Source organism: Pieris napi, chromosome 14, assembly GCF_905475465.1.
Source record: "Pieris napi chromosome 14, ilPieNapi1.2, whole genome shotgun sequence".
NCBI lineage: Eukaryota > Metazoa > Arthropoda > Insecta > Lepidoptera > Pieridae > Pieris > Pieris napi.
Genome location: NC_062247.1, coordinates 144,273 through 168,078, shown reverse-complemented (window position 1 = coordinate 168,078; position 23,806 = coordinate 144,273). Strand labels below are relative to the sequence as shown.

The 23,806-nt window shown below is 44.3% G+C and overlaps 2 protein-coding genes across 11 annotated transcripts in view; both read left to right on the top strand.

Annotated features, from left to right (window-relative positions):
- The first annotated feature begins 1,520 nt into the window (after positions 1-1,520).
- On the top strand, positions 1,521-19,774 carry LOC125055908 (patronin-like). 6 transcript variants are annotated; one of them, XM_047658630.1, is made up of 26 exons: positions 1,521-1,963; positions 8,937-9,032; positions 11,308-11,700; positions 11,775-12,019; positions 12,093-12,181; positions 12,465-12,590; positions 12,853-12,990; positions 13,063-13,287; positions 13,356-13,514; positions 13,635-13,754; positions 13,831-14,030; positions 14,107-14,139; positions 14,304-14,351; positions 14,430-14,500; positions 14,573-14,810; positions 15,774-15,980; positions 16,054-16,613; positions 16,682-16,865; positions 16,938-17,174; positions 17,270-17,468; positions 17,548-17,619; positions 17,705-17,809; positions 17,955-18,062; positions 18,520-18,708; positions 18,787-19,069; positions 19,155-19,774. In XM_047658630.1, exons 1-26 carry the CDS (start codon positions 1,901-1,903, stop codon positions 19,297-19,299), a joined length of 4,533 nt encoding a protein of 1,510 aa, XP_047514586.1. In that variant the 5' UTR covers positions 1,521-1,900; the 3' UTR covers positions 19,300-19,774. The 6 variants fall into 6 exon arrangements, with proteins under 6 accessions (XP_047514586.1, XP_047514584.1, XP_047514589.1 ...); XM_047658628.1 differs by lacking the exon at positions 1,521-1,963 and adding an exon at positions 3,595-3,826; XM_047658633.1 differs by lacking the exons at positions 1,521-1,963; positions 12,465-12,590 and adding an exon at positions 3,595-3,826.
- A 3,232-nt stretch (positions 19,775-23,006) lies between these two features.
- Positions 23,007-23,806, top strand: part of LOC125055846 (protein spire) — a 30,696-nt gene continuing 29,896 nt past the window's right edge. For 2 of the 5 annotated variants that reach the window (XM_047658490.1, XM_047658491.1), the window contains exon 1: positions 23,012-23,665. In XM_047658490.1, coding sequence (XP_047514446.1) covers positions 23,419-23,665 — 247 coding nt within the window. In that variant the 5' untranslated portion in view covers positions 23,012-23,418. Of the gene's footprint in view, positions 23,666-23,806 lie in introns of all 5 variants that reach the window. The other 3 variants (XM_047658487.1, XM_047658492.1, XM_047658493.1) reach the window with 3 other exon arrangements.

Below are 23,806 nucleotides of genomic sequence, written 5' to 3'. Positions count from 1 at the left end.
TGATGCTGGATAGAATCTCCGGACAGTTATACAAATTATTGAGAACTGTATACAAAAACAGCTACTCCGCAATCCACCTTTGATGGTTGAATTACGACTCGATCTTTAATTTTTATTGATAAAAAATATAGACAAATCACAATGCCAGCCTGGAAAAATGCTAATGTCAACCTACGTAAATTAAAACGTGACAAATAATAGTTTAGCTCATTTATACCGAAGGATAAGGATGGCGTTAGAAAATAAAGGATCCTATTCCTTACTCTATGCTAAGGGTGCTTACATAAAGAAACAGGTTTCGGGTACAGACAAATCTGTACGGGTCGGTACCGATCGGTACAGTGTTGACTCGCATAAAGAAACAGGTGAATCTGTCCTTAGTGACAATCATGGCCTCCAGTTCGTCGGACGAAGATTTTTTACTTTTAGAAAGTACTTACGTCAAATATAGAAAGAGAAGAACAGTTAGTGTATCTGATATTAACAGAAAAAGAACTAAATATGGAACATATTATCATTTATTCTTAAAAGATATAAAGGACGATGAAAAGGAGTTTTATGATTATACAAGGATGACTCAAGAAACATTTTACTACATATTAAATTTAATCGAACATCGCTTAATTAAGAAATGGTGTAACTGGCATGTTCAACCAATTTCACCTGAAGAAAGACTCGTTATCACTATTAGGTAAGTAATGAATAATATTTATTAGTATAAAAATATGCGTAATATAGGTACTGGGTGGTATAATTTCAAAATGAAATTATTAAACACACCCTACACCAGTAAATGCTTAAACCCGTATGGCACGGTCCAGGTAGTCGGCACCGACAAGTTACAACCTGTTTCTTTATAAGTGAGTGAATAGGATTATATTGAAATATTATACCTGCGCTGATCGGTACCGACCCGTACAGATTTGTCTGTACCGGAAACCTGTTTCTTTATGTAAGCACCCTTATTCTTGTTCTAATGTTTTCTCCTTCTAATTATTTTAATGTTATATAATTTGCTCAGATTAAAAAACTACACATGTCTATTTCCACACACGCTACGGTCTATGTGCACAGCTATAACTGCATAGTGCATAGGTACTAGGTAGACCACCCCGATGTCCCGTAAAGTGTACGGCCGCTTTTAGTTTGAAGATATTTCTTGTTTTGAAGTCTTTTGGCCGCCGGATTTAGCAGAATTTTAGATCCGTTATAGCTCAATTTTTGTTTTTTTTTAAATAAATTGTTTATAACTATTGCTTTTTAGAAATTCTCAAAGTACTTTATTTTCGACACTAACATTTTTATCTGTAAAACATTCTTATATTCACGAGTACAAGTTAACAGAAATTAAAAGTTTTGTGTTAAGGATAAATAGACTATAAAAAAAATGGGAAAAAGATATTTGTGGCGGTTTTTATCGAAAAATGTTCGAATATATTGGCTTTTGTTGGATTCTACGGGGTCATCCGTTATCGACTGATGGCAGCACTCTTAAGCCACAGATTAAGAATAAGTTTAAATATCTAGGCAATATTGCAATATTCGATGACGGAATCTCCCGAATATTCAATCATCAATGAGTAAATTTTTATCAATTTTACGGTAGTGATTAGTGAACAAATATGTGTTTTCAGATTTTCATTTCAATTAATTAGTAGTCTTAAAATATCGCATATCCTTTGATATTAAATTAACATTTATGTTGCTCCAACTGCCTGTAATAAAGACTAAATTAAGTGTTGTACCCGCACTCCCAAGTATTAAACGTGTTTGTGAGGATCATTGACATTCGATGTAGCGATACTATTTGAAAATCTTTAGTTAGTAATGTTTGTGCTGGTTATATGTGCCTTTATTGCTCCCGGTAAATGGATTAGACGTTTCTGATGTTTTGGAAGCCATGGAAAGACAGGAGCGGATCCACGGCAACATGGAGGCGCCCGATACCATCGACACAAGACAGGTATGAGTTACGAGTTAATACCGGTCCTTTGCCTTTGTAGTCTACACTAGAAATTATCATAATAATTTTTAAATGTATCTGAACAGGGAAATCTAAGAAACATAACAATCCGAAATACATTTGATTTTGATGTTCAATTTTTTTAATATATAAGTCCAAGTCAATGTCTCCTGAAGACATTCATAGAAAATCATGTATACATATTTTTGTGATATGTTTCATGAGTGAATGGTGTCACCATATTATATTGTCGGTACAAATAGTTACTTGTGTGGGTGATGTAGATAGGTGACTGCGAGGTTCAGCCCACACAGCACTCTGTTACTGTATATTTTATTATTCATAGGATATTCTGTTCCTTATGTTACTTAAAAGATGTCATTGGTTACAAAAGATTGTTATTAAAATATATAGCTTGAGTTTGCTATAACACCAATCAACTAAGATTTGAAAAATTTTAGACGGACACTTTGTGAAGAGTCTCAAGACCCTATGCAAACGTCTCCTCCTTTCACTTCTAATATATTACTTACATAATTTGAATACATTGAAAATATCCACTCAAATACAGTGGCTACTGCAAATGCCATTAATTGTATTTTTATGCCGTTTTATTCAGTATATTTTGTTTCTTAATTAGCTTAAGTTAACTTATAGAGTTTATACAGCTATTTAGATAGCACCACTGATGGGACACACTTTCTGGTGTTATAAAGAGTTGCTTGCAAATGTATTGTAAGACAACTAGGCAAATTAACTAGAGTCATGGTATTTCAAAGTATAAATAGAGTTTGATGTTGAGTTGTGTATGCTCATAATCTTGATTTTATTGTCATGATTAAAAAGCTTTTCCTTTAATGGAACATACATGATAGTTTATGTTGTATTTTATAGTCAATTTCAGAATGATAAATGATTAAATGTTAGCAAATTTGTAATTATCTAATATTTAAATATATACGCTTTTAGGTAAAGTACTCAACTGTCTCTTTTTGTACCACAGTGTAACACAATTTCGTAGAAAGAGACTAAACACTTTAGTTAATATACTGCAATTAGACTGATTTAGTTTTAATAAATTCTGAAATAACAGATTTAATGAAATTTACTTACTCGAGAGGTGAACCACTGTGACAAGGAAATGCAAAATAACAATTAATTAGCCAAATAATATTTTTTATTTAGATTCATAATTGTAATTTAAACAGAAATCATCTTCAATGTCAAGACTATTAAAAATTAATTTGTTTTACATAATAATAATAAATGAATTAGGAACCTCATTTGGAAGAGACTATGCAACCCTGGGGAGGAAAAATAAAAAATGTTAATGCTCTCATAACTGTGTATGCTGCAAAACACTAAATTTTTTAAATTACATAATATAAAAATTGCATATCTATTCACTTTTAAAATAAATATTTTTTTAGCAGTTTTATATCATACAAATGTTGCCCATTTATTTTGAAATTTTTGCAGTGCAGGTAAAACTAAAATTCATAAATAAATAAAAATGTCTTATTTACATGAAATAGTAGTTAGGAAGCTGTTGCAACCTACGTGTGTTAAGTATACAATGGTATGCAATGAGAAGTTGTCTCCTGTGCAGTTAGAGTGAAGGCAATGGTGGGGCGGGTCTTTATGGATGTCAGTAGACTCGCGCTCGGCGCGTTGACCACGCGTGTTCTTCGCTGGCGTTCAGTGATGATTCCACGATCCTTAGTGCTAGTGTAGTGTTTCGCTATGGTAGCTATGGTGGCCTCTGCCTCTGGATATGGCACCCTACGCAGATTCCTGAGTGCTCCAAACGGCGCCCACTCCGGTGACCCTGCTTTCGTACCGTCTGCCTCTGTAGCCGTCTCGGTAAGAATTATTGTCAAACGAGCCTAGCAATTCGAAAGTGTTTGGTTTTAAATTCTCTGTTTTAGAACCTATCGGTAGACCTTCTTTCTCTTTTAAGATAATTCAGAGGTCAATACCCCCGCTTAACATATGTATCATTATTACTTTTGATAATATGTACTACTGTAGCCTAGCGACCTTGGCCCCGGCACATGTGTGTTGTGATTTCAATTGCCATTTAAATGATGTCACGCGCAAATATATGTCGCCAGCATGAGTAGGAGTGGTTGGGATCGAGGTTGAGCTAGCAGGGCCTGGTCAATGAAGTTATTACGTTAGTCGACGAGATTCTCATCTATCTTCTGTGTTTCTTTGGCCGGCGATGTCTCATTAATGAGATTTATTATAAATAACACGTAAAATATACTTTTTTGAAATCACGGTCCGGCATATTGAACTGCCCCCGTCACAGTTGAGAAACGCCGAGTGCCCGATCTATCTTCGCGAAAGATTCTGTGATAAGACCATTCGACCAAGACGAACTTAGCTTCCCCTTATAGTATTAACTAGCTGTGCCTTGCAGTTTCGCTCGCTTTAATAAGTTGCGCGTTGCGTTGTGGTACTTATGGTATGGTATTGTTTTGTTAAAGGAGCAATCCTTAACTAATTAGGGCCTAAAGAACGTTTATGATACAATATGAAATGGTTTTATTTACTGGTGTTTTTGTTGTTAAGGACAAGACGCATGTCCGAGATGTAAACGTGTTCGTATCAAGAATTTCAATAAGGCATTATATTGCATTGAGATTGGATTGCCTTTGAATTAATTACCAGTCTAATTTGTTTTATATTTTATACAATGACGCATTAACATGGCTTGTTTGTGAGACTATATTTTATACATTTTATCTTTTAACACTAGATAAAACTTTTTGATACCTTCCAAGTGGTAAATCTTAAGGCATTTATAAGTTGTCAAGACCAAATGAAACTTGAAATCAAGGCTCCACATACCGAAGCACGGACAACAAACCAACTACCAATGTATGCGCCCACTCAATACCTTTTTTGGCGTAGACCTTGTTAGTTGCTAACGTTCGTGTGTAGGTTCATCTATATCTCGCGTTTTGCAATTATTGCCAATAACGCTTGTTTGCCAAAGTTTCATCGGGACCCACTTTAGAGTCTTATTTTGAAGAGATTTGTAATGCCCATTAACTAACTATTACGTAAACGTACGTATTTATCATTTTTTATCGTGAGGTGATAGTAAACATTGACATCTCAGATATTATACACATTTCTCCAATATCTTTGGCTTATCTATAATATTTATTTCTTTCTTTCTTTCTACTATTTATTTCTACTACTTTCTTTCCGGTTTTCATCCAAGTAGGACCCAACCTCTAAACAGGTGGTAACCGAACACAATACGGTTTAATATTTACACTGACTTAATTTAAAATATTATTTAATTTAATTAATACGATAATTACAAGTCCATTGTCGTGGTGATGTTAATTTAAGTGGTCAGCCAATAATAAAAAAAATATCCCCAAAAACCACCCACATACACTTCTGCCTAAGAACCTAAGTCGATCTCTTGTCTTAAAAATGAAGGAGTAGCGAACGGTAGGTGATCGAGCTAATCGCGACGTGGGAATTGTCGACTTCATTAATGAATAACTGTGAATAAGCTAAACTAATTTATTTATAATAAGCGTGAAGTTTGAATATTGCAATGAAAGTTGTCTATGAGTCTGGACGGAACGATATAATTCCGTTTTGAACTGCTTTAATAATTAATAAAATTACACTTTACAGAAAATAGGAAAACTAAATTAGTTCACGTAGGTATTGGATGAAATTTCTGAACTCGGTCATTTAGCTTACTTTGGTTTGAAGCCTATAAATGAATACTTCACAACAACACAACGCACAAAGGTCGAATATTAAATTACCTATAGTTCTCTGTCGGTCGGACTTCATCAAATTGCTTATTATGTTTTTAAAAACCATAATAAAATTTACAAGCGAAAATGTTCATTTAGGCTTATAAAACAGTTTATGTTTCTTATATATACATATGCTTAGAGATCCAAGGTCTAGTATAAATTGTATGAATTTCCGGTAAAAGATTTTGAGGTTACCTTTGGTAGCTCTAATAATCTTGTTTATATTATCTTTTGAAATGAAACGATTGTTGTCGCTTATTATCGCGAGATCAAAGCTCAATCTTATTATAACTACCTTTGGAATGGAAATTGAAGGCATCGTCATCTGTTATGGTCACGGAGCAATCGTCGTTTTGTAGTGTCAATGTTATTTATATAAACATGGAAGTGTTTTAGTTTCCTACATATCCATATATGGGAGAGCGCAGATTCTTAACTTCCATATCGGATCCGTAGTCCGCAGTCCGCACCGATGCAGCGAACCATTTAAGAGTCGCTTTTCCTCGTCATCAATACTCCTTATTATTAGACTTGTCGTAACCGTAATTTTGCTTTGATGTTATTTAGCTTAAGCATATGTTGAGTCAGTTCCTGAACCGGCCGAAGATTGCCTTATAAGGGTAGGTCTCGTTGATATCCGATACGTGCCGACTTGCCGACAAGTGTCCTTTGTCGTTACGGCTGACCCTTGGAAAGAGCAGCTTTTGTCCTCGGCTAATTCACGATCACCTCAACAGCGTTGCCTTAACATGTAGTTAATTATTATTCAATCCATTCCGAAGGATACTTTGCTGCGTCGTATTCTTTACGCTATTGCTTGGAAGAGAAGTCTTGCATCCGGTGTTATTTGGAGATTAGACAGGAACCAAAAAGTCGGCACGTGCCTAATTAGCCCGCTGAGCGTAATTAAGTAGCATTCGGCGAGAGTTCACTTCGCTCCACTTCCTATATGGTGTAGGTTTGAAAGTACATTAATAAATAGAAAGATGCGATCACTGTTTCGTCGCAACAAGCGTCAAACGAAATTATTTGGCTAGAGCGTGCGCCTCTCAACCCTTAGGTCGCGCGTTCGAATCTCCGCTGTGCACATTTAGGTGAAAGGAAACACCGTAATTGGCATATCTTTATCCCAAAAGTCACTGATCCTAATCTACTAGGCGATAAAAAAAATATCACGAAACTGATACAAAAATCTGAGACCAAGTCCAAGGCTTTGTGTATTGTACGTCGAAAATGTTACAAACAGCTGCACCGTTACTTTATAACTCCCAATAGCAACCCCGATTTAAATATTGAGTTATTGTACTGCGCAAATCCAAAGTTGCGACAATCCGTATAAATTGATTTAAAGAGCTTAGTAGTACACTAACTTAAGAATAATCATTATCCTATCAAAAAATCCACAAACAAAAAATACTTCTTTGGCGTAACAAGATAAAAATCTTTTTAAAAATTTTATCGCCTTATTCTACGCTTGTAGAAAAAACGACGCTAACAATAGAAAAAAGGTATTTAATATTGAAAGTTTTATTATAACGCATTATCTAGTTAAATAAAGTTTATTTAAATAAAAAAAAACTATTTCTACATAATTAAAGAAATGGACATATTTTATTTTAAAATGTTTACTATGCTAACTTCAGGGTGTCGGTGTTTTGTGACGGGGCGCGGGCGCATCGTAAAAATTTACTCTCATCATTTTTCCTTAACGCGCCAAAAGAAGTATAACTTCAAAAATGTAGATTTTCATACGTCAGTCACGTGATACGCTTGTAAATTATACATCGCTTATCTAATCCTAATACTATTCCGGAGTTTAATTCCGTCGGAGTCTGAAACTTGAAATTATTGTATGACTGAGAATTCAAAACAATAATGTAGTTTCTATAGTTGCTAGTAGCATTGTGGCAGAAGAGTTTTGAATTCGAAAATAATGTAGAAGTGTTCGGGGTTTTCATTATTTATGTTAATTCGAAAGCTGCGTATACGATAAAGGTAATATTAGAAGCGAAGAAACTGTAAGTCGGAAGCAACAGTAAATAACGGAACCGGATAAATATCGTCTATCGTCGAGGGACATTGTTGTTTTTGCACTAGTCAACGGACAGTGCATCAGATACATAGAGAGGTGTAGATCAAACACGGCGCGTGTCAGTAGCTTGTGACGCTCGTTTGATGAAGCCCCGAGTGGCTTCCTATTTGGGAGTGTCTCGATGACCTATTTTTATCTCTGGCATGCCTTACGGGGCGACGCACGCGACCTTTTTGCTTTTCTATGTGTCCTAACATCTGATATACTCGTTATTCGTTCGTAATGACTTCCAACGCGGATACCACACGAGGAATTAGATCTCCCTGCGCTTTCGTGTTCATTTGTAATGTGTTATGCATAACAAACAAATGTTTGCGTGTCTTCAGACATTTGAAGCCCTATAATGTTCGTGTTATTTTAATTGTACTCCGTAAAAAGTAGCCCTTGGACGATGTTACGTGCATTTTACGTCCAAGTAGGTACTGAGGCACTTCTTTCTGATGTACAAGTATTTATTTTAATGAATGAAAGTATGGATTCCGTATCGTTAAACAAAGTTTTAGACCTTATATGTAACTTCCGTATATATGTACTTTAAAAAAAAACACATTCTTCAATAATATGTATTGCGTTATGTGTGAAGGTCGCACAAGGCTTTATACTGCAATAACTTGTTAATCTCGCTAATCGCCAATACTGTTTTGTTCGACCTCGCACTGAGTTTCTCGTTTTTCTCGTTTATTCCGCCAACATAACAGTATCGTGCTGGCGTGATAGCTATTACATATAATAACAAATTTTGAAAAACTTAATATTGCTTAAATATATTTTAATATTATACTTTTCCATATGCAGATCAATTATTATTTACATCTACTTTTATTCTCTAATTTAATTTTATTATTTATGCCAAATAAATAACATTCTCACATAGACCAGGGATTGTCCAAAGTGAATTCTTTTAAATAAATAAATAATAACACAATATATTATATAAAGGCTTGTCGAAGTAAGGTGAAGCTTGAATAAAGATTTCATTAATGTTAGGTCAGCCACTCATCATTTTACCACTCCACCGTTGCAAAGCCGCGGCAGATCGGACCAGCATTTGGCGTGTTGTTAATTTAGTTTTTTGTCATTGCAGTCGAAGCAACGCGCGTCCATCAAATGGCTGCTCTCGAAGGCGTTCAACAACCGGGTCCCCGACAACTTGCAGGAGCCCTTCTACCGGGATCATGAGGTGGGTGATGGCTCTACCTCTCTGAGTACAGCATAAATTACAATTTACAAATTCTGTGGGTTCAGGGATTATTCAACAGACACAGATCAAGTGAAAATGTATTATCTGGGTTCTGTTAGAACCTATTGCTTTGTTACATAAAATAAACATTATACACATATACAATACAATGTTGATGAACTCGGAGCACCTTAATATGATTAGATAGGAGCGCTTAAACCAGCTGATTGATAAACGCGTCTTGTAAACATCACTCATAATGCCATATTTAAAGTACCGAATTCATACATTTACGATAGTGAACAAATAAAGTTACCGATCTTCAATAAGCAATCATGCAGCAGGTGCCGAACTAACTACAGGCTGACTCGGCTTGCCGAAAGAATTTAAATGATGTCTCTTATAATTATTTGAGTCGTTATGATGAGTGGGCTGGCTCTTGCAGCTATTGACCCGTCAGCCGATATCGTAGGAGACGTGGTGCGCCAGCACGCGATCGCTTTGGTCCCGAGTCGGCCTTTAAGGACATGCTTTTGCGTAAATGTTATTTGTCCAAATATCAGAAACGCACTCGCTGCAAAAATCTCTATATAAGTATCCAATACTTTTAACTACTTATTCCACTACACTTTGCTTGTTCTGAAGGCATTGTTTGTTATTCAATCTGCGCGCGAAATTTACAACAAATTAAAGCCTTTTTGTTTCTCTGTTCGGAAAAGTGTCTTGATACTATTTTTTTATCTTCAAATTCAGCTGTTAAGACCGGAGGTGAAGTGATGTCCCGTGTCGTTATGTATGCCGTGTCTAACTGGTTTTCTATTTACATTCATACCGAGTGGCGTAATACTAACATAACATAGCACCTGAACCTCGTCAATAATTCGATGCGTGTATTTGCACCAGAAGTTAAGCCGTAAATAACTTGGAGAGTTCTTTATATCGTTCGTGTGAGAATAAGGGCCACGGAAATAGTACATATTCCAACTCTATACTTTTTAAGATTAAGATTTAGAACTTCGTTTGAATGCTTAAGAGATAGACTCACCTAGAACATCAAGGACATTTTTGTAGTTCAATCGTCATAAAAACAATATGATTTGTGTAGATATGACACAGGGTCCAAGTGAAACAATTTTAAAGCTGGATCAGTTCATTTTGAGTTCATTCACTAGAAACAAACAATTTTATTTGTACATCTGTTGGCTGACCTTTATAAATAAAATAAAATTAGTAAATAATTAATGTTAAAATCCGATGACGTCACACGCCCCACTCATACCACGCCCGGTACTTACCAAGGTGACACGCATGTCTGTGACGTCACCGTCGCGCCCTAGAAAGACTGAGCGGTATCTACACAAATGGATGTGTCTGTCTGTCTACCTTCAGTCCATGCTTGTTTATTCGACAAGCCTAGACTAAGTTTCTGCTCGCTCAGGTTTCAGGTTTTTAAAGCTGATCACTGAGACAATAACCTCAATTATAAAATAAAATAAAAAACTTAAAGGTGTTTAACTTACATGCTAAATATAATGTTAATGGCTAAAGTAATATAATATTTAGTCTTTATTAATTATCGTGTTATTCATGTTATACAGCTTGTCCTTAGACAAAGGCCTCCTCTACATTCCAATCTTGGCGTTCTCTAGCGGTTCGAATACACATTAGACCTTGTTATATCATCACCCCATCTTCTTATTTGCCGGTCTCCCTTTCGTGGGTAGCACTCCGTTACTTGTTATTTCATTTTATTACGAAACATACATAGCCAAATACACATATTGTAAACATTTCCTTGTCTTCACCCTTCACACCTTCACCCAGTGACCAGAACCGTAACCAAGTGTTGGCTATTCTTCTCTGTATTTCTTTGTGCATGCTATCATCGGGATATATTAGGTGCCCTAAATAAATATATTCGTTTAGATATTCTATTATTCTGTCGTAAATTTTTATAGTTTCCTTTTGTGCAGAATTTGACATTTTTTTTTTTGATAAATTCCACAGTTAACTGTTGTAACATTGTCTCTAAATTTTTCTGGTTAACTACTCCGCAAAACGAAGGTGGCTGAGGTGTTCACCTATTTAATCCTAGGTTTATCTAATCCAAGTTCCTGAAGATAATTTCTAGGAAAAATATTCTCTGCTAGAGAATAGTTTTGGGGTGAAAGGATCACCCTAACGCGCACCTCTTTTGAACGGGAATTCTTCTCCTGTACATTCTAGGTGTTAGCGTTGGAACTGTTTGTTTTACGGAATTCGCGCCCCGTTACAGGGTCAAGAGCGGCTGAAACCGGCGATAACGGGCGGCTTGGCGAGCGCCGAGCTGTACTGTCTGGCGCTGGCCAACGTTTACTCCGACCCCGGCTTCCACAGCCTGAACCACACCGCCATCCTGCAGGCCCTGGCTCGAAAAGGTGCGCCGCCAGTCGCGGCCGCGCCCCTCACCGAGACCGTGCTCATCCAGAACAACCCGCTGCGGCTGAGCGCGCACCTGGCCGTCACCGAGGCGCTCATGGCGGTGTACGCACGCGAGGTGGTCACCCCGGAACGGGTGGCGGCCGCCGCGCTGCGATTTGGCGGAGAGCCTCCCGCCGGAGTCGCGTCGCCTGAAGACGGCCTCCTCGTCTGGATCAACGCAGCGTGCGCGGCTTTCAACCGGGCCCGGGTACGTATGCGAGTCAGAACAGACCGAACGCGCGTAATCGTAGTTCGCTTGATCGAGCGTTGTGTGCGTCGCAGGAGACGGGGTGCGCAGAGGTGACCGGCGTGCGCAGCGTGGAAGAGGTGTGCTCGGGGGCGGCGCTGGCGGCGCTGCTGTCGTGGTACTGCCCGGGTGCCGTGCCGCGATCCGCCGTGCGCGCCGCGCCGCTGGCCTCGCTGCACGACTCGCTGCACAACCTGTCGCTCGTCTACGACTTCTGCCGCGACCACTTGCCGCACAACTGCTTCCACATGCTGCCAGAGGACGTCACCTACATGCGCGGGTACGTCCCCCGCGCCATCTCTCGAAGGGCTCGCCTTCTGTCTCGTCGACGGCTGACCGATGACTTGTTGCAGATCGATGCGGCAAAACCTGGTGGCGTTGCTGGCGGATCTGTTTAACCTGCTGGAGGTGCACCCCGTGCTCGCCGTGCAGCGCTCTCGCGGTCAGTACCCCTCTCGCCTCATTTCCCGCCTCGTTCCGTCTGATATAATAACTTCGATATCTCGATCCGAATCGGGTCTTCGATAGGTTGCTTTTAATCATCGGTCCGTCGAATTCGACGCCCGCTACGAAACGCTATTGCATGCGCTGGGAGTATGTGGTCATAATGTCGAGCTCCGCTACTAATTCGAACGCGACTAACGATCGGTCGCGAGGCGTCTCGCGGTGCGCGACTTTTTAACCGGAGCGGGACTCGCTCAGTAGTGATATGGTATGTGGTGCAGCGGGTCCGTCGGGGTCGGCGGAGCGGAGTAACGCGTGGGGCGTGCGTCACTCGCGCCATCTGCCGCCGCCGGACCCCGTGCCCATCCCGCGCCTCCGGGACTCGCTCGACGACCGGCCCTTCGCAGGTACCCCGTTCGCTCGCGTGTGTGGCCTCGTAGTGTGCACGTAGACTTTACTCACTTTTCTGTCTTTCGCTTTTCACCGCTCCTCCACGCTTCGACTTCGCCTAATGCATGCGATCGCCTCCGCTCTGACGCCTCATTTGAGAACGGGTTGGTTACGCGCTTCGATGTTCCTTTTTGCTTCGATGTGTTTGTCGTTTGAGTGTTTTAGAGCCATTAAACGACTGTGACGACGGAATGATGTATTACGCAGACGTGTACGCAGGGTCTCGGTCGCCTTCGTCCGGCGGACGAGCGTCGCGGGCGGGAGGCGCGGGCGGAGACGACTTCGCGATCCACCGCGGCAAGGCGGTCACGACGCTGTCGGCCATGTTGCGGCGGGAGCTGAACGACGACGAAACGGGTGAGTCTCGCGACCGGGCGACGTCGTCTCTCGATCGTCGTCCCGCGTCTAGACCGAACGAGTGGTTTTCAGCGAGCGAGCAGCAGGCGACGGCGGCGGGAAGACCGTCCAAGTGGGGCACGAGCCGCGAGGGCAGTTTTGCCGGTCGTCGCTCGCGCCGCTCGTCCGTCACCGACGACAGCCAGCTCACCGTCGAGAACTTCGGCGGCTCGGCCGGCGCCAACCACTTCGCGCAGCGCAACCCGCAGAAGGACCTCGCCACGCTCGATCACCTGGCCGATTTCGCTCCCCACCACGGTCGGTCCCGATTCACGCTCGGCGATATCGCTTCCGTGACGCCCCGTTCACCTTCGGCCTGCCCGCAGGTAACCTGAGTCACAACCCGCCGCTGCGTTCGTCGCGGCAGGACATCCGCGGCTCCCTGAGCCTGGCGCACGACGAGACCAACGGGGACCGATCGCCCCCTCCGCCGCCCCAGCCCCCGGCCGGCGACGGGCCCGTCTGCACCAACGGCCAACAGAGAGGTGCAATAGAGCTCCGACCCACGATATAGATACATTATGATCACATACTCGCGTCTTGTGTCGCTTCACTAGCGTCGCCTACCCGTCGTACGCGATCGCTTCATAATACGTGTTGAGCAGGTCTGCAAACGAGAGGCGGCCGGGAGGACAGGGAGAGGCGGAAGAGCGCCGCGGGTCCGGCGCAGAGCGGCACGACCACTTGGCACGAGCACTACTTGCAGCACGAGCACCAACTGCACAGTGAGTCGAACTCCGGTCGAAGTGCGTTCGTCGGCCGAAGTTCGGACGAGCGCAGCTGAGCCGCCGCCTCTTTCAGACGGCGACGAGGAGACGGAGGAGAGCGACGGAGGCGAGGGGGGCTCGGGAGGCGCCATGGCGGCGCAGCTCAACAACATCCGCCTCAAGCTGGAGGAGAAGCGGCGCCGCATCGAGCAGGACAAGCGCCGGCTCGAGCAGGCCGTCGCCCGCCAGCGGCAGAACCTCGGGCACCAGGCCTTCCTGCAGGCCGTCACGCGGGTGAGCGCCTCGACCTTCCCTCCGAGACGTAGGCCCCGTCGACTTCCCGGTTAACCGTATCTTTTTGTCTCGCTAGGCTGGATATTTGCAAAGCCGGCCGGCCGAGGCGGTGAGTGGCCGAGATCCGTTTCGCTCTCATTTCATCATCATCGCTCGATATCTATTTCGTTGCCAAAGATCCATTTCGCTCTCATTTCGAAGTCAAGCGCCCGCTCGCTCCGTAGATAGTTGAACTCTTTCTTTGGACGCGTGTGTGACGGTGGCTTGTTGCAGGGCAAGTCTCGCGGCGCGGACGCGGCCCCCTCGCCGGACCCCACGCAGGTGAGTGCTCCGAGTCCCGCCGTCTCCGCCGACGAATCATTGGTCCGACGGTCCTCACGACGTTTTGTGTCGATTCAGGAGCCGGCGGAGTCCCCGTCGAGCGGCGCGGAGAATTTGGCCCTGGAGCAGTATCGGCAGTCCATCACCAGGTCGGTCGTCGCCTCGCGCGTTTCCCATCTCCGCTAGCTCCCTCGTCCGCTCACCCGCCCCCTCGCTTGCAGAATGAACACGAGTCTGCAGGACATACAGAGCGACATAGCGCGCCTCGCCACGCAGCACAGTCAACTTCAACAGCAACAGCAGCAGCAGCAACAGCAGCAACTCCAACAGCAGCAGCATCAGCTCCAGCAGCAACTGCAACAACAGCAGCAACAGCTCCAGCAGCAGCTTCAACAGCAGCAAGCGAAGCAGTTATTTCAGCAGCACTTTGATCAGTATCAATCGAATATTCCACAATTGGTGAGTCGGATTCGTGGTTTATTTATTATTAATAAGTTTAACGCACACGAACGTATACGTTGTTCATTGTTGCGCTTGTTTTTTAGATTTTCGCATTGCATTAATATATGTGCCCTACCCTATTGATATTGATAATGCACAGAGTTTTGACAATTTTCATGGTTCTCTGGACCCCGCCAGGAGTAGAATTAGGACACAGTACCGATCATTTCTTTTCTTGGTTCAAATAGTTTAATTCTTATATAGTTTTTAGTTTTTAATATTATGGTTGTTTGTATTAACACTGTTTTTATTGTATTTACTTGATTTCGCTGGTCGTGTCCACATGTTTTAGGGATGTATGTATGTCAATGTATATCGTGTGTTTGTCCTAATTTTGTGGTCCAAATAAAATAAAAAAATATGTTGCATATGATATATAGTATACATAAGCATTCTATTGCGTAAGTGACCTTAAATTCTTTTTATATATAAAACAAATAAATATTAAATAATTACGTTCCCCTACGTCGAGATCGAGAGAGTGTCCCATGGATTTTCGTCACGTAAAATCAGATGCTCGTCTGGGTTTAGCGAACAGCGAAACAAAAGTGAGGTCATAGAATTTGTTTATATTCGAGTTAAAAAATACGTAACATTTTTTATAATGTTTATTTTTCAGACTATCGGCCTTAAAAAAATAATGCTAATTGAAATTCTGATAAAAAAAATCCATACGCTACGCTACGCAAAGAAACTTTATAAATCATGCATAATCATTATTTTATTTTATTTTATTATAGCGGAATCGATATAGTATCGGCACATTTCTTATACACAACATTAGGACTTTTTAGGTATTGGTTGATTATCGAACTCTATTAACCTTTGTTTACGTCTAACTTCCGCAGTTCGCCTTCGACGCTCTCGGCCTCGATAGAAATATCTATACCGTTCGATAATAACCGGTGCATAATGTTTCAGCACAGCCAGTTCAGTTCAGCGCAGAACGTGTCGCTGTCGGCGGGCGGCGCCTTCGGCTCGTCCCCGCAGCTGGCGATGGAGCCGCAGTACCGGCCCATCGAAGCCGCCTTCCTGTTGCACGACGCGCCTCTGTCTACGCCGCAGCGTCGCACCTGGGCGCAGCACGCGCGGCTGCAACAGGAGCACAACGAGCTGCGAGGCTGGCAGGTGCGCCCCGCCCCGTGCCCCGTCTCGGCCGCCCTTCGCCGTCGCTCCCCGTTGACCGCGATCCCTCTTTCAGCTGTCCCGACAGAGTCAGCCGAGCGAGTCCTACTCGCCCTACGCGGAGAGCGGTCGCACCTGGCGCTCCCCGTCGCCGGCGGCCGGCGAGCGCGGGAGCTGGTCGCCGCAGGGCTTCGTGCTGCACGACCGGGCCGCCGCGCCCAACGGCGAGGTGCGGCACGCCAGCCTGGCGCCGGACACGCCTCCTCCCAGCCCGCGACGGCAGCGACCGCCGGCGCCCTCGCCGCCGCCGTCGCCGCCCGCCGACATGGAGCCGCAGAACATCTCCTTCATCGGCGCCGCCGAAGAAGAGGCGCTCGGCGGCCTCGGCCGCCTTCACATCTCGTCGGGCACGCGCACCTACCGCATCCCCTCGCCCACGAGGCCGCCGCTCTCGCGGGACTCTTTCCGTCGGGAGGAAACGAACGAGAAGGGCTTCTACATCTCCTTCGACGACGAGCAGCCCAAGCGCTCCAAGCCGCCTCTGCGGCAGAAGCGCGGCTCGCCCCGCGTGGACCCGCCCGACGACCGCGTCGACGCCCCCGACGCCTGGCCCGACGACGACTTCGTCGTGCACAGGTACCGTCGCGCTCCCGTCCGACGGACGAGCCGGACGTCCACCGCGACTAATGACCCGCTGCGTGCAGGAATTCACATCCGGAGGCGAGGTCCGATCGCCGCGAGTCGCCGGCGCGGGAAAGCAGCTTCCCTCGGGATGACCTCGCGCGCCAGACACCGCGGCCCGCTTACGCTCCGTCCCCGGCCGCCCCCGCGCCCGCTCCGGCTCCCGCCCCCGCCGCTCTCGTCGTCGGCGAGGTGACGCCGGACCCGGTACGTGAAGAGCGAGACGCCTCGCCCCGACGCGGCGAAGGGCGCGCGTGACTCTCGCGTGACGTGTTACAGAACGGCGCGGAGGAGATGGAGCGCAAGAAGGAGCGCATCATGATGCTGTCGCTGCAGCGGCGGCAGCGCGCCGAGGAAGCGCGGGCCAAGGCCGAGGCCGACGCGGCCGCGAGGCGCGCCCGGGAGGAAGCCGCCGCCGAGCTCAAGGCGGCGCGCCGAGAGGAGCAAGCGCGACGCCGCGAGGCCATCCTGCATCAGTACAAGCTCAAGAAGGCCATCGAGGAGGCCGAGCGAGAGGTAAAAGCGAGAGCGAGTTTCCTTTCATTATTCATAAAAATGAATTAATGTCGATATCCAACAATCGGCGACGTCAACAATTTGACGGGTTTCAGGGCAAAGTGCTGGACAGGTCCGAGTTCCCCGATGCGCCGTCTCGGGCGGGCGGAAACCCGGCGGGGGCGACGGGCGCGACGCGTCTCCGCGGCCGAGCGGCCGCCCGAGCCCGCCCTAAGACCATCCACGTGGACGGCGGCGCCCTGCACGCCGCCGAGGGCATGCTGCGGCGCCAGCCCTCGCACACGAGCCTCGCAGGTGAGCCCCCGGCCGCGGCCGTTCTCTCTCGTTCTCGACCTTACCGACCGCGAGTAGTGCAAGTGGTGTGCTTTGGCAGGAGGCGCGGGGCGACGCGACTACTACCGGGGCTCGCAGGACGACCTGCAGGACCGGCCGGCTCTCGCCAGAGGTGAGCTTCTTCTTTCGGGCGACCGGCGATTTCGGCGTCGTCGCGAGGGCCTAAAACCTCTCTCATAACGATCGTCCGGCTCCAGGTCCGCCTCCGTCGGGGTCTCCGGGCGAGGAGCGCGGCGTGACGTCGCCGGGCAGCGCGTCCAGCGGGCCCCTCGCGCGCCGCGGCTCCTGCAAGACCTCCAGAGGTAGGCCCTCTCTCGGCTTTGGAGCGTTCGCTTGCGAGGCTATCGTTTATATTTTGTAGACCTTCCTCGGTCAGATCCCCCTTCGGTCGCTCCGTCTCCGATCGGAATGTTTAAAGAGACGGCAGCCCTGCCTGTGGTGTTTCAGAGCGCGGGGCCGAGGAGCCGCCGCCGGCCCGCGGCAGGTCTAAGTATTCCACTTACCAGAGTAGCTTTAAAGCCGGAAGGAAATCTAGCTCCCTCGTCAACTTGTGCGGTAAGACCCGTTTATTGGCCGCGCCTTCGCCGCACGTCCGCCGTCGGACGTCCGCTTCTTCTCGCGCTCGTCTAGCGAGCCGCCTCTCCTCTGTTCGGTGGCGGGTCGTGGGTTGCATGCGGTCGCGTCTCGGTGGTGGAACCTCAGTGCCTCCTCTCCGTCTCCGTTCCCTTGGATCGGCCCACGCTTAATGTCAGACCTTTCTTTCCTTAACATTTTATATTTGGTTGCGGCTTCGCTTGGCATTCCACGTGTAGTTCCCTCGTCCCGTCATTTCGCTTCCTCGCATTGTGATCGCCTTCGGAACTCGTCACCCGACGTCAGTAGCGAAGTGCACCGACGAACCCTTCGAGAGAGTTCTCGCGAAGGTGCTCCGTCCGTCCGTGCCGACCTATTGTGCGTCGGGTGGGCCGCGGGCTCTCGAGCGCCGTGTGCCATGTGTCGTGCGTGTGCGCAGACTCGGGGCTGGGGCGCGCCACGCCGCCTCGACGCGCGGCGTCGCCGGGCGTGCGGACGCTGGGCTCGCCGTCGTCTCCGGCGTCGGGGCCCGGCTCGCTGCCCGGCGCCATCGGCAAGCGGCGCCAGCCCGCCCACGACGACGTCTCCGACGTCTCCTCCACGCACTCCTCCATCGTGGACTACTCGGGTGAGCCTCGATCCGTCCTCGCGGGCATTCCGCTTCGGTCGAAGCGAGCGAAGGGGTTACAGCCGAGGGGTGATTCAGGTCCGCGGCTCTACAAGCAGCCGGCGACGAAGTCGAACCGCGGGATCATGCTGAACGCGGTGGAGTACTGCGTGTTCCCGGGCGCCGTCAACGCCGAGGCCAAGCGGCGCGTGCTGGAGGAGATCGCGCGCTCCGAGAGCAAGCACTTCCTGGTGCTGTTCCGCGACGCCGGCTGCCAGTTCCGCGCTCTCTACGCCTACTGCCCGGACACGGACCACGTCACCAAGCTGTACGGCACCGGCCCGCGCTCCGTCAACGAGCGCATGTTCGACAAGTTCTTCAAGTGAGTCCGCTCGCCCCCTCCGCTCCTCCGCCCCCTCGCCCTCGCGCCCTCGCGCCCGCTGACCCCCTTTCGATTGCGGTTGCAGGTACAACTCGGGCAGCAAGTGCTTCTCGCAGGTGCACACGAAGCACTTGACGGTGACCATCGACGCGTTCACGATACACAACTCGCTGTGGCAGGGCAAGAAGGTGCAGCTGCCCAGCAAACGGGACATGGCGCTGGTCATCTAGGCCTCCCCTCTAGTCGACGGTCGGTCGAGCCGCCTCTTTCGCCTTCGACGCGACGTAAACTGAGCTTTAAAAGACATTTATTTTAAATTTAACGCGATTATTCCCACGACTGACCGTCCCGAAGCGGGAGCGTAGCTTTTAATCACAATTACGAGCGGGAGAGAGAAGCCGGGCGGCGTCGCAAGTTAACTTCACTAACCGCTTCGAATCGTTTAGGTGTTTAAGTTAAATTTTTTACCGCTTGTAAAGCTAAACTAAGGACGAGGATTGTACTGCCTTATTCTGTAAATAATTGTTTTTCGTTTTGTATACAGCTATTTATTAAAGAATGTTAAAGGAAATTGATGAAAGTCATTTTTCATTGTTCGATGGTCGGTCATCAATTATATTATACCTACGTACTACCCGCGTATACGGTACGGAAATATATTGTATTAATAAAACGTAACGAAATAATATTCAATTTCACATTTAAGCCATGTTTCATTCGTCTTACCTTTTGTTGTTTCTGGACTCTTAAACGGTGAGTTATTTCTTTACGTAACTGTTTTCAAATATATCGACGTGTTTTAGATTTTAATTAAAACACTATAGTTGCTTTATTATATATTTTATTATAGCTGTTGAAAATAACACAAGAAACAATATTAACTATATTTTATTTATTTATTCTTTTAGTATTTTATTATGATAAACTGATGAAATTGCACCTATATAGCATATTTGTTTAGGGCTCGATGTGGTCGGTAACTAGTGCGCATCACAATGTATTTTGTGATCAAATTTATTTATTTATAAATAAATAAAAACATGGTTAAAATATACAAGAAAATATGACTTCACAAAATTTTACATACGTTACATTCACATCAATTATATTAGAACATAAAAATATCAACTAAATAGAAATTTAAACCTAATTAAGATCGTGAAATACAAAAATACGGTAAGTAGAAAGATTGTTGTTATGAACATTTTCATTAATGTTAATGAGAGCATTCAAAGTTGCAGATAAGCGAGCCGTAGGTACCTACTTATGGAAGACTTTTAGTTTTAGTAACTCTAGGATTACAATTAAAGGAAAATTTAGCAAGAAGGTCACTATGAGTATGAAATATTTTATAAAAATGTTTTGTAAAAATTTACTGTACTTTTAACATTTGTAAAGGATGAAGAGGACCTTAATATAAAACCTAGCATTTTACTAACTTTGTTGGCAATTGTTTGCGTGTGTTCAATGAAATGAAATTTTGATCAAAAATTCCCCGAGGTCTGTTGTAGAATATTTACGAACGAATGGTAAGTTTTGAATGTGATAACTAATTCGATTGTATTGGTCTTTGTAAATGAGACTTAAAGACATTTAATTTCATTAAAACGTTTAGACACCATGTGTCTCTTGCAGGCTGATCGTTCTGAAGACCAATACAATCGTCAAGGTCAGCAGTTGTTTTTTTTTTTAATTTCAAACAATCATTGATAAATAAGGCACATAGTAAAGAACCCAAGTGTGACGCTTGGGGCACGCCCGAGGGCACTAATATAGCTTCAGAGAGATAACCATCACCCCCACCCATCTAAACAAGCTTCCATGTATACCACCATCTGAAAGCTTCTGAATAATGGCGTTTAGTCCAGATGCCTTAAAAGTCGAAAACTAAATTTGTCGACATGGACTATCATTTGCAAACAAATTAAGTTTTCAGGCATCCAAGGATGTCATAGTTAACTTTTTCAAACGCCTTCTGAAAGTCAGTATAGATGACATCAACTTGCATTGCCTCAAGGATAATTATTATATTCAGGAAGGTCAGTGATCATAGATTTATGTGATATAAACCCATCCTGTTGTGGAATAACTAAGGGCTTAAGCTTTATATTTTATTGTATATGACGCGTTTAAATACTTTAGCAAACGTGTTTAGAATACATATTGGCCTATAGTTTCAGACGTAAGATTTGTCTCCGGATTTATGTAGGTACTGGTATTCATGTACTGTTTCCCATGTATGGAAAGATACCCAATGATAAATATTTATTGTAAATAATTATTGTTAACGGCAGTGAGAGAATACCATAACTCGATTTTGCGAACTATGACGGAATTCCATTCCGGGTCTTTTATATGGATTTAACGATTTTAGAATTTTACTTGTTTCCGTGTCTTTTACTTCTATATTGTTAAGGCAACATAGGCTGGCAGGCTGATTCATAAGAAAAGTTAATATTAGGCTTAGAAAATGTATTCGATTCATGTAAAGTAGAAAAATAATCAGCTAACATATTATGGCAATTTCGCAGTATTATACTCCAAAATTGATAATAAAGATCCAGCTTTACCATTTAAGTGGTAACGTAAGTCAACTAAATAAAGATTATATTTTATTATGACTACTTAACAGCAAATGTGGCTCGAGACTCGAGAGTTATGTGCAATAAAGTATTATGAGAGACTGGTTCCTGTCAGCTGTCGAATGTAGTAGCTTTCCTGAGTCTTACTGGTCTGTGGCAGAATCGTGCGGGTCAGTGTTGTCATATTTATTTTTGTTAGTGTGGAACTAGGCTACCGAAATAGCAAATTAATCCAAATTTACTTTTCGACTCTCTACATACATTATACTTAAAGTTATGCGTCTTGTCGACCCCCGATTTATAAAACATTAAAAAATTATTATACCATAAGTGTTGATTTAACCTGATTAAGTAGGTAATTTTGTAAACAAGAAAAGAGTGTTTTTGTTACTAAAAACTTGTGAAGAATCTCTGCAGCATATAATAAAGTACTCTGCTGTATTTTATTTATTTAAATATTGTTACCCCTTCCACTTAGTCCCATCAAAGCAACAAGCGAAACACATAATCTCTCAAGAGATTATTTAATACCGAAAAAGTTTTAACATAAATGGAAAACGCTTACGTAGACTCTTAGACAAAATATAACTTGTACAAATAATAATAATTAATTATTATTATTTTTTTCATTTTTTGCCTTTTATCTGCTTCTCTTCTAAATCGTTCAAAAAGTTTAGGACATTATATAACTATTATTATCTATTTTGACATTTGCACATTTTAATATCCATAAATTAAATTGTGACCTGTGTTTGTGATATTTTAAGCTATTGCATAGATTTAATCGCGGGCTTTGAGAGCGGCGATCGATTTAAGAAATACCGTAACGAAATAAACCTAACACACGATGACGTAATATAGGTGCGGCCAATACGCGTTAGAGCGGGACGAACTGCGCCTCACATCGGTTTAGCGTGATCGGATAGGCGTGTTAGTCTGCGTCTGGTAGAGTGGTAGATTGAATTAATATCAAAGAAAAAACTTGAATCGATATCAAATAAAAATATACTGCAAAAAAATCAATAAATAATTATATTGCATAAGTTTATAAAAATGCTATGCCATAGCTTTACCGCGGCAGTCCCAGAGTGCCACATGCATTTTTTTATTTTATTTTTTTGAAGCACGTAGGTATGCTGTTTGTATAACCATAAACACTAACGAAATTCACAACCTTAACAAACAATACGTTTATCCACAAATTCCTCGGATACTAGGCATATCGATACATATTTACACCATTATTTGGATTATAACATAATAAATATTAATTTCTAAATAATTGTGATCGTTAAATGTATTCAATACACAAGATACATGTTTTTTACCTTATACAGAAAAACGGTAATATCTAGCGCTTTTTTAATTCTATAGCGCACTTTCATAATCGGGAGATGATCGGGCGTTGGCAACACTGCTCAACAGTTCGGTTGAACACGCCGATAAGAGCGTTTGTGTATTCTGTTGAGGCGCACGAGCGATAACCGCGCACGCGCTTTCGCGATCTCAGTGATCCAGAATAGTTGGGAAATATAAATTCATGTTACGAAATCGCAAATCAACGAAAGTGACAGTTTGAGACATTTCTGATTTCGGGGTGTCTAAAGATAGTAATACAGTTGGATTTATTATGACCGTGTAGAAAAGAAAATTTCGATGTCCTAACAACCTGACAACTCTTAGTGTAAAAAAGGTTACGGTGCAAGTTTGAGTGTAGAAAAGTGTTGTAATGGGGTAGGGTGGCTGTACGAGGTAGGCCACGTGAAGATGAGCGCGGTGTGTGCGCTGGACGCAGGCGGGCGGTTGTCGCTGCAGCAGATCCTGCAGGCGTTCAATTCCAACGTAAGCGAGGAACATGCATGGGCACTGTGCCATCAGGCGGCGCGCTGCTTCCAGCGGTGTTTGTCTTCCGGCACCTCGCCACCGCCCGCCTGCTTTCTGCCAACTCGGCCCTCGCATCTGCTGCTACATGCCGATGGCTCCGTGCACCCCGACACGCTGCTCGACCCCACAGGTAGGCTGCAAAGAATGCACGATGTCCTCAGGTTTAAAGATCTTTCACTTACGAACATAGTAAATAAGTAATTATTGCAAACAATTCATATCAAATTTCACGTTATCTGTCACGTTGATGCGAAATGGTCAACACTTTGTT

Bases quoted from the DNA above. Each gene is read 5' to 3' on its own strand.
- LOC125055908 (XM_047658628.1), top strand. From the start codon at position 3,707: ATGGTAGCTATGGTGGCCTCTGCCTCTGGATATGGCACCCTACGCAGA. The intron at 12,020-12,092 runs GTACGTCCCCCG...GACTTGTTGCAG, and splicing joins GACGTCACCTACATGCGCGG to ATCGATGCGGCAAAACCTGG. The intron at 12,182-12,464 runs GTCAGTACCCCT...TATGTGGTGCAG, and splicing joins CGCCGTGCAGCGCTCTCGCG to CGGGTCCGTCGGGGTCGGCG.